General features: G+C 42.4%; 1 protein-coding gene across 1 annotated transcript; it reads right to left on the reverse strand.

Annotated features, from left to right (window-relative positions):
- Window positions 1–643: 643 nt before the first annotated feature.
- On the reverse strand, window positions 644–13,612 carry ERLEC1 (endoplasmic reticulum lectin 1). Its single transcript, XM_030448329.1, has 14 exons — window positions 13,393–13,612; window positions 12,156–12,260; window positions 11,174–11,254; window positions 10,190–10,267; window positions 9,996–10,059; window positions 8,118–8,158; window positions 5,822–6,045; window positions 4,002–4,131; window positions 3,415–3,576; window positions 2,703–2,762; window positions 2,115–2,239; window positions 1,599–1,676; window positions 1,336–1,411; window positions 644–941 (listed from the first exon to the last, which is right to left on the reverse strand). The coding sequence occupies exons 1-14, from the start codon at window positions 13,558–13,560 to the stop codon at window positions 870–872; spliced, it is 1,464 nt and encodes a 487-aa protein (XP_030304189.1). The 5' UTR covers window positions 13,561–13,612; the 3' UTR covers window positions 644–869.
- Between the last annotated feature and the right edge of the window lie 2,321 nt (window positions 13,613–15,933).

A 15,933-nucleotide genomic window follows, 5' to 3' on the forward strand; every position in this document is an offset into this window, starting at 1 on the left:
TCCCATCAGGAATTAAGGATATGGCCAGGAACTATGACTCTGAATTTAAATGCTGTATCATTTTGAGGCTGCTGTTTTGGTTTTCCACCCACCGAGACAATGAAATGGGTTCTGTTGCACCAGTCTAGCAGTTTAGCTTAGTATTTTGGGTGGCATTCAACTAGTCATATGCCAAATGGTTGGCGGATTTCCGTCTGACATCAGTTACAAAATTTCTGCACTTTGCACAACAGTTTCAGAAAAGAGGAAACGTAGTGGGCTTCCCTACATCACTTCACCATAACCCGCTGCCGCAGACAGAAACGTGGCCTGGCTTGTGCCCTGCCTGGCACGCACATTGTCACAGACCTTACCTGGAGTTCTCCAGTGTCCTATGGTGGGTGACACAGCTCCGAGTGATCAGGCTTGAGGTAATGTTTGTCCTGGGACAAAGTAAGTTACAGCAGCAGACCCGCTATGAGTGTTGCAGTGGCAGCTGAAGGCTCTGGAGCAAGAAGCGTTGGTTCATTTTCTCCTTCTGTTGGCAGCTGAACTCACTTGAAGCTGGGTCTTGTTTATTTTGCTTTTTTAGAGCTGGTAATTTGGACTTTAATGGTGACGATGGTGACCGCAGAACACGTCATACACAAGTCAACCAGGAAGTGCAAGACAAGATTTTAATCGTTTAAAAGTTTATCAATAACCTCTTATATACACATAGTTATACACAAAGTGGTTCATGAGTCCCTCATCTTACAGAATTCCGCTGGTGAGGCTGCTTTGCTGGAAGATTCTCTTTGCCTTTGTCCCTTCACGGGTGGGTTGCAAGTGTGGCAGAGGCCAGCGGGGCTGCTGATGGGTATGGCTTGTGTCATGGGCTGTGCTGGGCTTTAGCTGGGCACAGAGAGGAGCCCATGTTCATCTGCTGTGTCCAAAATTTTGCAGATGACCGGAGACTCCACCTGCAACACCACAGGGCAGAACATTAAAGACAAGGAAATCACTGGTGAGCTTTTCGAGAGATCACAACAGAGACCTTAGACCTTAGGATTAGTAAAACAGACTGCAAGAGGCACAGTACTAAAGTGGCACTTTGTAACTTTACAAAGTGCTTTCTCCTTTGTCTATGACCTCTGTAGCAAGTTAACAGTGTAAATACTCTTATTATTAACAATCCACCGTTCTCTGAGCAAACATAATCAAACAAAAAGCTGCACTTGGTGAGCAGCCCCATGTTTGAGCTAAATCCATCGTGAAGAGTGACTGGATGGAAGGGTCTTTTTTAAGCATGTACCCAGAGACTTGTTCTACAAGGTGGCACCTGATCTGAGGGGACTGGAGCACATCTTTACATACCCCAAGGATGTATTGGCAAGAGTGAGGTTCTAACATGTATATGGTCACAGCATGGGGGGAATCCGATTCTTTACATCTGGAAATAGAAATGCTGCAGTGTTGAGCATGTCATAAGCACACGAAAAAACATCTTTCATGAGCGTCTACAGCATTTTTACTGAACAGTCACTGCTTCCCAGGCTTTCTGAAGGCAACAGAGCCTTTCCCCTCTGACAGAGGAAGCAGAGTCACAAAACATCAGTTCACTGAAAAAGTTCACTTACTTCAATTTCACAGTCACCTGCCTTGGCTTGTCTGTTAGGTCACAAACATCTCCGTTTCCATAGAAATGAGACACCATCCTGCCACAAATGATTGGAATGAAAAAGTTTGGAAACATTAAACAATTTTTAAGCAGGCAGCTAACTTGTGTGATACAGTATCTCAACATTCCGTAAACACTGAACTCCAAGACAGAAAACAAAGTAGTCACATGCTGTCTTTCAGTTACTGCAAATAGTTGTTCACTATTGGAAGATGTTGCTCTGCATCCTCTCCCAAGTGCTCCGTTACCTTTTCTGATGTTGTCTTTTGATTGGGGGGAGGAGGGAGAATTAATCTGCACACCCTGCTCTTGGCAGTTTATTGTATCTGTTTGTAAACTGCGTATTCAGGCACTGCAGGAGCAGGCCTGGCATTTATTCCTCACCATCTCAAGTACGAGACCAATTCAGGAGTAGACAACTAGAGTAGCACTTGGAAAAGAACCGGGGTTGCAGAGCTGGTGAGCATGCCCGTACCGAACGGTCTGTGTGCCGTCTTCTCGAAGGTAGAAGGTCCTTGCAGCATTCTTCCTGGACCATTCAATGTGCTCCTCCCTGCTCCAGGTACCCACAACCACAGAAGTCTTGCCACTTTCCTTATCCTAAAAAAGGAAAAGCTGTTAATTACATCTTGAATTATACGATTAGCAGTGAGGATATTTTCATGATGAGTAGGATGTCATTTCTACAGGAAGCCTGCTGCTGTCAGTGTAACATCGTCCTGAATTTGGGACAAATTGTGACTGACCTCATATCCCAGTCTCTGCAGAATGGCCACTCAGGCTATGTAAGATGATGGAAGTGTTTCAGTGTGCATTTGTTCAGCTTTGACTGTCACTGTGCTCTACCTGACAAGGTCCCTATATCCCCTGGGCATAAAGCTAAACAGCAGAGGGAGGACTTCTTTTCTAAAATCAAAACGCTTACACCCGCAATGTTGATCAGCCAAGAAAAGGATGCTGGGGTTTTTTTGTTTGTTTGTTTTCTTCAAACCAGAGATAGATTATCTAACCCTTTTTCCCCTACAGCCATCTAGTGGCAGAATCTAAAACTATTTAAACATACCTCGTGATACTGATGAACATATTTGCCGTAGCAGAATTCATACTTCCACCAACCGACACCCTAGGGGGAGGTATAATCTCAGAGTTAAAGCAAAACAAAACCCCTAAAGCAAACAAACCATCCCCAAACGACCCTCCAGCCCCTCACCTATTGACTAGGTTGGCTGTGTGACTCCATACCTGTTAGTCAAGTACATCAAGTCAAAGTTGGCACTGGGAGAGAACCTCTTGTTAGACTAACACATATAGGCACGGGAATTTCATCTGTTCCAAGATGAGCTTAAGCAGAGAGAATCTGATTTTTAATGTATACTCTGTGAAGGACTACTTTTCTTGCCCTTATTGTATACCTCCTATTGATCTTAAAAAAACCCCAAAACATTCCTATTGCAAAGACAAGGAAAACCTGAGCTTTCTTTTCTCTGCTGGCTGTTCTCTCAGTCAGTTTTATCAGATTATTTTGTTGTTCTCAATAACAAAATTAGTACTGACCAATTCTCATTATCTACTCTCATTTCACTGTCTGCTCAAATCAATTTAATTTCAACAGAAAGGCTAAATATCTCTGTCTGGCACAGACAGAGCATTCCCTATACCAATGCAAGGGGCAGAAGAATCCGGCTATCAGACTTAATGGAAAAACTAAAAAAAATACAGAAACGAGGACATCCAAATAAGAATTAGCTTTTTTATTATGCAGCTTTATTTCTCACCCCATGGAAGCAGTAGGAGCCACTAAGAAATTCCTTTATAAGCTGGTCATCAGTCAGTTTGGAGATGTGGGTTGTTCCCACCGTTAATAGCTGATGGTTTCCAACAGCAACAGGCTTATGAATGGAAGAAAATTTCTCTTCCTTTGTTGAATGCATTTCTTCCTGAAATTCAAGTATACGCAAATACACCCATTTAGACTTTATGCCCCATGCAAAGTTCTATGAATTCTATAATGTTAACTAAGTGACATAGGCTGTGGGAAGTATAAAAATGCTTTGTCAGTGTTTTCACCATATTCACCAAAGCTGAAAAAAACAAAACATCAAAACCCACAAACTTAACATCTGAGTAAATGTGAGCTAAAAACACTATAAAAATTTTAAACTGGTAGCCCAAACTCACTTGCTTTGCTTTCCTTCCAAAGAAGGTAAGTTACTGACTATTTCAACAAGTTTAAAGACCATCTGAAAGGCTAACAGGGTTGTACAAAGTTGGGTAAGAGAACTTATTCCACAGAACTGAAAGTTGTCTGTGTTACACAATGAAAATAAGTATTTTTTTCTATTTAAAATAAAACAAGTCCTACCTCCTTAACCCTTCTAAAAGGCACCTTCATCATTTCTTGCTGTTTCTCCAGCTGTTCCAGATTATGGGGTTTAAGAGGGGATCCTGGCAGAGACTGGCAGAAGATGTCATTCACAGGGGAAGCCCTGAACCTGCCCAAATAAGTCAGCAATACATCATTTTATGCAATAGAGTAAAGACATCTTTACTGCTGTGCATTTCTGACTGAGCGGGGCTGAGGTGTGTATTTTTTTTTCTTATACTTGCACCATTTCACCCTGTTCTCACAAGTGAGAAGTGAAATACGCTTTTTACCCAGTGTAGTCTCACTCCTAATGCTGCCAGGCAACTGGCAATGCAATCTAACCCCTCCTCATCAAAAGGGAAAAATTGCCTATTAAAAAAGCAAACTGTATTGGATGTGCATTGTGAATGTCGCATGGTACCCAAATAAGAACAACAATGAGAACTAACGGATATACTGCTCCCGAGTTAATACAGGTGCATTACTGGGTAAGATAATGTGTGTAGAGGAGAAGCCCTGGCAGCTGAACTACTTCTGGAAGTACTGCTCAGTGCTGTTTCAGGACCACAGGACAGGAAAATTGCACTCAACTTAAAATGAGTTGTGTTTGCCCTTACCTCTGCTGACACTGAGCAGCGTTTCCAGCCACTGTCTCCACCTAACTTTATTTACAAAGATGACGTAAATGGGAGAATGAAGATATTGTGTGTTTAAGTATTTCCTGCTAGTGGCCATGAAGCTTCCATGCTTTCCCTTCAGGAAGGTGGTAGCAGCTCAATATTTTGTTCTTATCAAATGATGAAACAATTTGCCTGAGCTCTCTTTTTCTACTGATACAGAAGCTTAAAGGACTCCTACAGTAAACAGATAATGGTGCAATAGGCAAGTGCAACAGATAACATAGCATAACCAAACCCATCTACATGAGAAAATTCATAATTGATAGTGAACCAGCACAGCTTATTTACTTCAACTGACAAGCGATTATAAACTGCACGATTAAGGATTTTGTCCTTTACAATTTGTTGCCTGTTTCAGGACAGAGATTCAGTACTCATTTGTTCTGACATCTGCATACAAAGGGTATTCAGAACTCCTGTCCACTATGTCCCCTTTCAATTTTATGGTCATGTTCATGGCAATTCTGTTTACACCCCTTGAGAGGTCAAAAATCTGTGCTACTGAGACTATAGATATCTTTTAGATGTGTGCTAAAATTCAGGAAGAAGGAAAAAAACACAAACCAACCAATCCTAAATTTGATGTTTTGAATATAACAATGAAACTGTGAATTCTTCATATGAAGATAACTTATGAAAAACAAGGTAAGGCAATAATGCAGGACAGAGACAGACAGGAGTTTCTTAGGTTAGGAGTAATGCTAAAGGAACTGTTAAGGTTATGGCTGAAGATCACACTTTTGTTTTCTGAAATCAGAGAAACTGATGTCCATGTGCACACACAAGGCAAACATGCAGTCTTTGAATACTGTGAGGATGATCCCCCAAGAGCTTCAAATCATAAACTAAGACAGGGTGTTCTTACTCTGCCTGCCGCCTTAATGCCTTCATTAGTGTTGTACTTCTCACCTGCTCTTCCTATGGGATCAATCACTAGAGACTTAAAAAATGCAAATCTTGTGTACTTAGCAGGTAAGCTTAGGACTTGGCAAAACTGCACTTGCCAAGGTGACACACAAGTGTCACAGCTCTGTAAGAGCAACTCCAGCTGGATACAGGACTTGGAGAAACACACCCGTGCATGGGGACCAAAGACAACTTGAAGTGGTAATGTTAGCCGACCTTTGAGTACTTTACCTGTACTTAGGATGGCTGCACAACAGAGGTGTCAGTATAACCACTTCATATTCACAAGTTGTAACTTCTGCTACTGAAAGGATCTCGTGTTTAGCTTCTGGATGGCAGATGTACATCACTGTACTTGACCTGGGGAGGTTTTGTCTCAAGCTACAAGGTGTGCCATTGCCCATTTCTACAGGATAGTATGGAGTCATCTGCCCTTCTATATTTTTTGTAGGTATCTAGGTGAAAAAAAAAGTAAAAGTTAAGAATCACAGTAAAGCTCATTCAACTGTTCTGGAACAAAAAGTATTACTGCACCTTGCAGAGCCAGCAATACTGGATTTAAACCAGCCTCTGTATAGTTACTTGGTGTTTCTGCAGCATCCAAACATGTACCAGTTTACAGCCTTCAGCACAGCACTGTGCAAATGCACTGAGCCACATAAGCTGTGACTGCAGAAGAGGTGGTTTCCCTGTACAGGCTGCCTGATGCTTGGGTTCTAAGGAAGCCTGGCAGCTGTGTGCTGGGGGTTAGAAGAACACTGAGCCAGCTGTGTTCACCCTGTAGTTTGGGAGACAGGGAGATATGAATAGCTCTACCAGACAGCTCAGTTCTTCTCTTTTCAGGCATGCTACATCAGTGCCAGGCCATGAAGGATCTAAAAATGCCCTTGCAAAGTCATCCCGATCCCTGCACTACACCTTTCCACATTCCCAGCCTGGGGTGCTCCTTAGCCAGAGTATCTCACACCATCTGTCACTGTGGCTTACAAAGCTAATGATATATACAAAGTAAATTCCACTTTTGCACACACTTTAAGTAAGCTCTCTTCAGATTTGCTCCTTCTTGTATTTTTTCCAGCTTCCAATTCAAGAATTTAATTCCCCAGACTGGTAAAATTCCTTCTCCTGGCTCCCATCTTGGAAGCAACTCAAGTTTCTGAGTACCAAAAGTTCTGTTTGTAAAAAAAGTCTTGCTGGAACTCACAAACCAAACTTTTTTCTACCTCTGTTGCTTGAGCTAATAAAGTTTTTTGGCGCACAACAAATCAGGCTCTATACCAAAAGGTGATGGTCCTACCTGGACACTAACCTGGGGAGCTGGAACTCTTTCTTACCTCCCCTACTTCAGTTTTCAAACCATGTTACTCTGTCACAGGCCACCAACTGAAATTCATTCATCACCAATGAAACTCCTGAAAACTCTTTCATCACCAATGAAGTAATGAAGCATTCAGGAGGTTAAAGAATGAACAAGCCAGCATCTTAATTACTCAGGCACTTTTTAGCTTCCTGTCACGTATCCATTCTATATGTCAATACTCAATAAAAATAAATGGGTTTCCATGCAAATTGCAAGCCTAAATTCTTTATGGGCTGAAACCTTGACAGTGTATGCACATGATAAATGCTGCCAGAAAGGGTCAGTATATGCCTTACCACCCTCTGAAAATAAAATATTTAAAAAACATTACACTACCAAGAACCTAGTTTTCTGTAATTTGCAAGAGGCATAACTCCCATTAGAATGGGCCCCATTCTCACTTGGGTCTGCTCCCCAAACCACCTCCAAAACACTTCTCAGGCATGTCTGTTTTCTGAGATCTGCTGCAGAAGAACTATTCTGTGCAATAGAAATCAGCACAACAAAGAACATGCAGACAAAAAAATTCATTTCAGAATTAAAGTGAAGAATAGACGGAAATAAGTGCGCATCTGTCCACAAGCCAAATTTGCTATTGCTGATTCCAAACATGCTTCAGGGACTTTCACTTTTTTTGCTGTAAAGCTAGTAAATCAGAATTGAGTTTTGGGGCCTAAACAATGGAATTCTCTAATGGAAACGGGAAGCACCAAGTTTCATGAGCTGTGTCACAGAGTCAGATGAGAAACCTTGGTGGGATTTTGTGCTGCAGGATTTGGTTAAGCATTTCTCCCTGCCCAAAATGGATGCAGGTGGTGTTAAGGGAACTGGGATCTCTGATGCAGCTGGACACATAACTGCCACTAACCATAGTGTGACTTTGTGGTCATGTGTGTTGACTTCATAAAAGAAGAGTATATAATTAAATTAATTTAAGTTTAAGATTATTGTAACATTAATATGAGTAGAAGGGCACGAAATGTGCTAGCTAGGCTAAATAAGTTTTCTGAGCTGGCACTGATATCAAAAGCAAGAAGAGTTTATCTCACATTTAGAGTTTTATTTCTTGATGCTCATTTTGGTAGGGAACTAATTACATCATCTCATCATATATAAATTGCCTCCATTACTGATGGCAAAAGTTAAAAATAGATGTTTTTCACTTGCCTCTTTTGCACTCTCTTTTGGATTTTCCTTCTCTTCTCGATCTAGGGAATAATTAAGAATGAGATAAGCATAAAGTCTGTGAACTTGAAATAATATTATATACAGAGAAGTTTGTATATTTTATTTATTTACTAGTACTTTATATACACAGTGCCAAGAGTCAAATTAATGAACTTACAGGTGCAAAAGAGGAAAGAAAGGAAATCAACAGTGATCTGGAGTCCAGAGCATATAGAATAAAATAGGAGTTAGCATCGTCTTAAAAATTTTAGGTTTGTAGGACAGGCCAAACCAAACCAAACCCCATCACCAGAGGAAGGTGGGAGAAGAACATGTCACTGCTGCTGTTCTTCCAGGGGTGGCTGACTACCAGTTTCAGAGTGAATTAAACACTGGGACAATAAACAGACACGTCCTTTAGCCCACCCACTAGCCTGTCTCAGAGGGGCTTAAGGCCAGGCTGCTTGCCTCATCAGGGGGCAGAGCTTGCAGGTTGCCAGGCCTGAGAGCTACTCCCTACTTTCCAAACTGCTTCAGGAGATTGTCTGGACTCCCTTGAGCATTAGGTGAGCAAAAGGCCACCCTCCTTCAGCTCACAATGGTCTGAGAAACCATCTATATGTTTTCTTTAAGAGAAGTAGTGTGAACTGATATATATATATATATATAGGATGCATAAAAAGAACACAGTTTTTTAGGATGCTGACCCTCTGTCCTTTCTGTTTAGGTGGTAGACTAAGATATGATGACTTGAGGTATCATCATACATTAATTTCAGCATCTAGCCCCACAAAAGAATAGGTAACTCCAATTAAAACACTTTGTTTCCTGTACAGTAGCATCTCAGGATGCTGGGCACTTCCGCACAGGATTAATGACAGCACAAACTCCAAACAAGGCAGGTTCTGAAGCTACATCCCTTTTTAGGATTAAGATACTTAAGTGAAGGCAGGAATTCAAAGGAAGGGGATTAACAGCACTACATGCCCTCCAAGACTGAGGCGTTCAAGTTGATCACTACTTGAAAGAGAAAAGATGGTAGCGACCACCTTTTATATACTAGCCTAAAATTAAAAACAAACAAAAACCCCAAACAACCCGACTATATTATGTCTTCTGTTGTTTCTGTCGTCTCTGATGAATGAACTCTTTGTGGATTTTTTTATTTCTTCGGATCAATACACTGCCACAATGCACACCTAGAGAAGCAGATTTTGGCAGGTACGACAACAGAATTTCCAGCATCTACAATAATTTGTGGGCAAAAAATTGAACTGCTCAGAAAATAAGTTATTCTAAGTTGCAGTTTGAATCTGGGGCTCAGCTACCTAATTTCCTTAGCCCTGCTTCAGGCAGTTGAGTATTTCTGAAGACCTGTGCCAGGATCCCTAAAGATGATGCAAACATTTGCAAGGATCCAATCTACCTGCAAAGGCTGTAAGTGTTTGGGTTTGCAGACTACATTTTATTACAGAATAGCAGAGTCCAAGATGTGCTATGCAGTCTGCCCTCTGCTCACAGTTTGAAAGATGCTTCTTCCTACCCAGAGAGGGGCAACAGGCTACATTACAAAGTTCTGGTCAGGCACAAATTGGCTCTTCTTCTTATACTATGTATTTTCTTCTGCTGACACTAGTTAATTTTGGTAGATTAATTACTCTACTCAGTTAGACAGCATGGCAAAATTGGCAGGATGGGTATAATGTAAGGTGCTGATAAGGGACTGATTGAAAACAATATATCTCAAAAACAATAACCTACAAAATTCTGTTCTATCACACTGAGAATCTGTTTTCTACAGCCTACTTGTCAGATAGTAATAAATAAAAAGCAAAGAATTAAATTAGTATGAGCAAAATAAAGTAGTCTAAAACAAACCTGGTTCTGATAATGGGTTCTTTATCATCATATTCCCCAGATAGTATTCTTGGATGTTAATTTTCTACAATCAAGAGAAGTTAAAACAAATTTCAGTTACAATTTTTGCATACTTTTTTAAGTGTGCAGGAATTCAAGTCTTCTGGAAGAGTGAAGCACATATGTGCCAGCAGAAAACAGGGTAAGAAGCCTACCTGTCCTGTTTCCTTCTCCTCGTGATATTGACGGATGTGTTTTCCATGGCAGACCTCGTAAGTCCAGTAAGATTCAATCTTAAAAAAAAAATGTAGAATATATTTTAAAAATTGTAAAAATAAGTTTAGATACATTCTCCTTCCCACCCTCCACCAAAAAAATTAAAAAATCTCCCCAATTCCCAAATTTTGTTTTTTGGCAGCCATGAAATGCAGCGTCTTGGGCACCCCCAAAAACAATAGCATAGTCCCACTGTTCCCCAAGCATTTTGATGATGTTCCAAATAACTACAACAGGGAAAGTGTCCTTACTTTTCATACAGATAAAACAAAGGCAAAAAAAAAAAAAAGATCTAAAGACCAAACTTGCCCCCAAATCACTGGGGTTAAGCTGTAGTGACTCAGCACAGTCCAGTTTGGCACCTGCCACAGACAGGGGCTCTGTACCAACTGTGCTTGAGTCACTTTTGCCTCCCTGAAGGACTTGTGTGGGCTACTGAGTAGGTACAACACTTGGCCACTTTTGCTCTCTCTTGTGCTCAAGTAGCAACTGGTTGGGTATTAAGCCTGTTCTTCTAATGTACAGAAGAGAAGAGGCTTTGAATTAGGGTGACAGCTAAAAAACTGGAAAACTTTTAGAATATCTAGCAGTGTGTTTTGGTCTTCTAATGCTTTCTGAGAAATGCTTTTCATTAGACAACCAAACATTATGGCCTACTCCTGGAAGTAAATATTTTAAAACCACATTTTAAAATTCTTCTGTAGCAACCCAACATATTTGAGTCCTGAGATGTTCGATTACACAGAATTTTATCAAAAGTATTAACATTGAGTTGTAAGGTTGTAAAGAACTTATTTTGGATTTAACTAGAACCTGAAGTCTGGAGACATATTTATCCAAACATTTTACTATACTAAACCTTGAAATGGACAAGACTCTAAATTTTGATTAGTATTCCAATTATCAGCACAGAAGTAACATACTCTATATGAACAGCTACTTTGCTTAAAAAGAGGTTCCAGCAATTCTCCTGGAGTAGGACCTTTATAGTCCTTTTCTTCTTCCTAGAATAGAAGGATATTTTGTTATATTAAAAAAAAAAAAAAAAGCTTGGTTGGTTAATATTAATTTGCAATACTTTAAAAATATATCTTACAGAAAATTAAAAGATACAAAATCTTATTAATGCCTGCCCTGAAGGAACAGTGGGGTAATTAGAAGGAAAAAAAAAAGTTTAATAAGAAGGGGCAAATAAAAAGCCACAAACAAAGTAGTCAAAATAGAAAAGTTTTTGTGGTTTAAAAAACACACATGCAGCTAAAGAGTAGGATGTCCAGATGCTCATGTCCACAAGTGGCAGCTTGGGGTGTGAACAGAAAAACAGCATCAATGGTCTTTTCATTTGTTAGTTGATGATGCTGTACTGATGCAGTATAACTGAAACACGATACAGCTTTCATGTAATACTTTTTCTAAAAAAGCATATGTAATACTGTGGAAGTTACTTAAGTTGCATAATTTTTGCACATTCAGATTTATTATTTACTTCAGGAACAGATGTCAGAGAATACAGCTTGTATTTAGTGGTAGTAGAAGCACTACTCCAATAGTATTTTCAGATACAGTGGTTACACCAGCATTGTTAACAATCTTTACAGTTGTTTACTGGCCTAGAATTTGACAGCATTCCTTAACATACAGGAATTTCCCAGGCACTGATAGACCTAGCAATAAACAGAATGTTATAGCAATTTTTTGTTGCCAAATAAGAACTTAAAGATTGTTCAGACTGGCCCCCCTTAATACAGAGCTAGTATGTACTACGAAGTGAAGACATCTCCTATAAACTGTGTAACTGAGATGTTCTACAGATGATTTTCCTTTCACAGGGAAAAAAAAAACAAACTGAAAATACACTGGAAATACTCTTCTACAGTTTAAAAATACAAAAAAGCCTGAACTCACCTCATTGCCACTGGCTATCAGTGGAAGTATACATTTATATTTTTCTTTATCCACAGTGGTCATTATAATGTAGTTATCCTCTTTGTACAGGACACCAGTTGTAGGCTAAAAAAAGAAACCCAGACAACCTATGGATTAGTCAGGTGGGTTTTTTCAATGTCACTTGTTACGAGATATTCTTGAATTTTTAAGTGGTACAGTTAATTCATAGGTGAGCCTATTTCCTGGGTCTTAATTATATCACAAGACTGGATTTTGGTGTTTAAGCTTGCTTAAGTTCTGCTTAATTATTCTTGCTTTCTCCTTTGCTTTGCTCCTTCTTCCTCCAGCCACATTCCTGCTCTCCTCCACACTTTCTGTTTACGTATTTCCAGTTCTTACAGAGGAACTTTATGAAAGAAACCCCCGCCCCTCCAACCACTGCATTTTGCAGCTAGCCATTCCCATGCTTTCTTTCAGGGCAGATTCCCCTGGGATTTTCCAAGCTGTCAGACTCAAGCCATGGCCTAAACTCACCCTCTGCTCCACTGCACATGTACCCGCTTACTGCCAAGACACAGGGGAAAGGTTTCAGGCCAGGGTGTGCTGGGAACACCCCAAACTGAACAGACCCTTTCTGTGGCACGGGGGCTTCCAAAAACACCACTAAGCATGAGGGGCCTCCAGCCTTTGAACCCAAATAATCCCGCTGCCGGAGTTTGTAGAGTCACAGAATGGTTTGGGTTTGAAGGGACAGTTAAGATAATCCAGCTCCAACCCCCTGACATGGGCAGGGACACCTCCCCCTAGGCCAGGTTGCTCCAAGACCCATCCAACCTGGCCTTGACAACTTCAGGGAGAGGGCAGCCACAGCTTCCCCGGGCAACCTGGGCCACTTCCAGTCTGAACCCTCCAGCTCCGCGAGTGAGGGAGACTCCGAAGGAGTAAGAGACCCTTGACGCACACATCCCACAGACACTCCGCACACCTCCAGCCCGCAGCCCCCTCCCCTCACACGCACACAATCCCCCTCCCTTACACACATACATCGCCCTCTCCCCACACACAGACCCTCTCTCACACACACACCCCACACACACACACACACACACACACACACACACACACACACACACACACACCGCTCCCCTTCCTCCTCCCCTGATCCACATACACATATACCACCCCCCCCCCCCCCTCCACCCCTCACTCTCCCGTCTCAACCCTCAGGCCCCCGGCCCCCCGCCCCGGTCCCCACCAGGCTGAACTCGGTGCCGGGCCAGTTCACCCTGAAGGGGATGTCGTCGCTGAGCTGAGGCAAAGTGCGGCCGCCCTCCGCCACCTCCACCACCACCGCCGCCAGCAGCCCACAAAGCAGCGCCCGCGGCGGGGCCGGGCTGGGCGCCCGGGGCCGGCAGCCCCTCATACCGGCCGGCGGCTCCGGGGCAGGGCGGGCAGCGGCAGGCAGTGCCGCCGCCACGTCTCCTTCCGCCGGGGCGGGGCGGCCATCGACATCCGGGGCATCGGTGAGTGAACGAGCGGGGCGGGGAGCTGCCGGTTTTGTGTGGGAACCCCTCATTTCTGTGTGGAAACTTCCCGTCGTCCTGCCTCACAAATTGTGTGTGTGTGTGTGTGTGTGTGTGTGTGTGTGTGTGTGTGTGTGTGTGTGTGTGTGTGTGTGTGTGTGTGTGTGTGTGTGTGTGTGTGTGTGTGTGTGTGTGTGTGTGTGGTTGGGGGAGAGGTGAGGTGCTGGGGAGCTCTGCGAGACCCCCTCCCCTGCGGATGCTCCCCTGTGGCGCCCGGCTGGCTGGGGACGGGGGGGGGGGAAAGGCTCCCGGGGTGGTGGTAAGTTCGCCATCGTCCCGGTGATTCAAAAACACCGTAGTTTGGCTTTTCAGCAAACTACCAGTCGCGGGTTTTGTAGTTCCTTTTTTCTGGATATCGTCCGTCTGGCGGTAACGAGGACCAGCTCCTCGGCAGCTCCCGCTTCTGCCGCAGCTCCTCTGGACCAAAGCCCGTGGAAGTCATCCCAAAAAAGTGCGTTGTTGCAGCAGGGCCGGCACCGCACCCGTGTGGTTTTCACATCAAGAGGGCGTGCGGCAGGAGTGCTGAGGTACCTCTGTGGCTAGGCCGTGTTGTGTTTACTGTTTTTCCCTCCAAGTTTCTACTGATAAGAGCAGTGCCGTTGTGATAGCTATGGTATTGAATAAGACTGGGAGACAAAAAACCAACCAACCAAACAAAAAACCACTATTTAATATTGCAGTAAATAAAATGAGGCACTTTGTCACTAAGTTGAAGTTGAGACACAGCTGGAATGGAGACGCTGGAGGAAGAAGAGTGGGGCAGCTTGCTTTGCAATTAGCGATGGGGCATCGTGGTCACGTTTTGGCAACGTGTAGTGATTCTTATTAAACCCTAATGAATCCTAATTCAAATGGGCACTGAAATGTCTAGTGGGAGAATTATATAAAGTCAGAGGAAGCAGGTGGTATCAGGAAAAAATCCCAGTGGTGATAGAGAAAAGTGACCCTGGATGGTGGTTTGGTTTTCAGACCATTCTTTATCACTGGTTTGCCAGCAGAGTGGTGTATTTGCATTTTTGCATTGACATTGGGCAAAACTGGCTGAGTTTGAACTGTTTGAATAAATGATTTACAGTAACATAGATGTGATAGCTTAAAACTTCAGTAAATAGAGGCCTCAGGTCTAGTCAATACTTTGGAGCTTTGCTGCTGTAGTTTTCTTGTTTAAGATTGTAGGGTTTTTTCCATTTAAAGTGGAGTCAAAGCAGATAGAGCTTTGCTGAGAGAAGGATCATTTTTCCAGTTAAAGTACATGCACAGTGAGAGGGAAGTGCCAGGAGAAGAAAAACCAGAAGAAAAAGAGACCTTAGTTGCAGAAGGGCAGAAAGATGCAGGCTTTCTTTTGAGGTAAAGGAGGGGAACAATTGAAGGGCAGCTGCCTGAATCTTAGGGTGGAGGAGCAAGGAAATGGCTTGACTGTAAGAACACTGAGGGAGTTCAGAGCTGGGGTAATTGGGGCTGTACTGTAGCTGGTAATCAAAGAGAATGTATACTCACTGTCCAACTTTTGCAGAAGACTGTTAGAGAAGAATAACTATTGGGAAAACAGTCTTTTTCTGATCTTGTGACAGTGATATACTTGCCTGGTAGGAAGCCAAGATATAGGACCCTGCCTGGGGATATGCTAACCTGATGTGTGTTTGCATCCCCTCTGCCAGTCAGAGCTTGTATGAACAGAGTAGAAAATCGCCTAGAAGGAGCTAGTTTTGCTACCCAGGACATGCAGAAATACATCTGATGGGGGAGCTGTAGTATTGTGGTTTTCCAGTATCCTCAGCTTGAATAAAGCGTGCTTCAGAAAGCACACCAGAAAAGGAGAGGAAGGGATACAAATCAGAGTTAAGCTGGAGACACGGCAGACTTGAGGAAATAATAACATCCTGATATAATACTTACCGGGGGTGCTGCAATCAAATTTGTAATTGTATTGCTTTAGTTTTTAAGGGTAAGTGGTGTTCAAAATGTTTGGGGATTTTTTTTTTCATGTGTGGGGCAAGCACTCCATGGTAATTTGAGCAAACAAGTACATTTTTTCTTAATGCTTCTTAGCAAAATTGCCTGAAATGTTCAGACTTGTAGTGCTTCTTTTAGACTATGTGTTTTCCTTTTTTTGTCAGTTGTTAAAAGAACTGCAATGGCAAGATGTTATTCTTGCATTTGTGGTGAAAATTGTCTTACCAAATGTGTTATCAAACTGATTTCAAGAATTACCA

Source organism: Calypte anna, chromosome 3 (assembly GCF_003957555.1).
Source record: "Calypte anna isolate BGI_N300 chromosome 3, bCalAnn1_v1.p, whole genome shotgun sequence".
Taxonomy (NCBI): domain Eukaryota; kingdom Metazoa; phylum Chordata; class Aves; order Apodiformes; family Trochilidae; genus Calypte; species Calypte anna.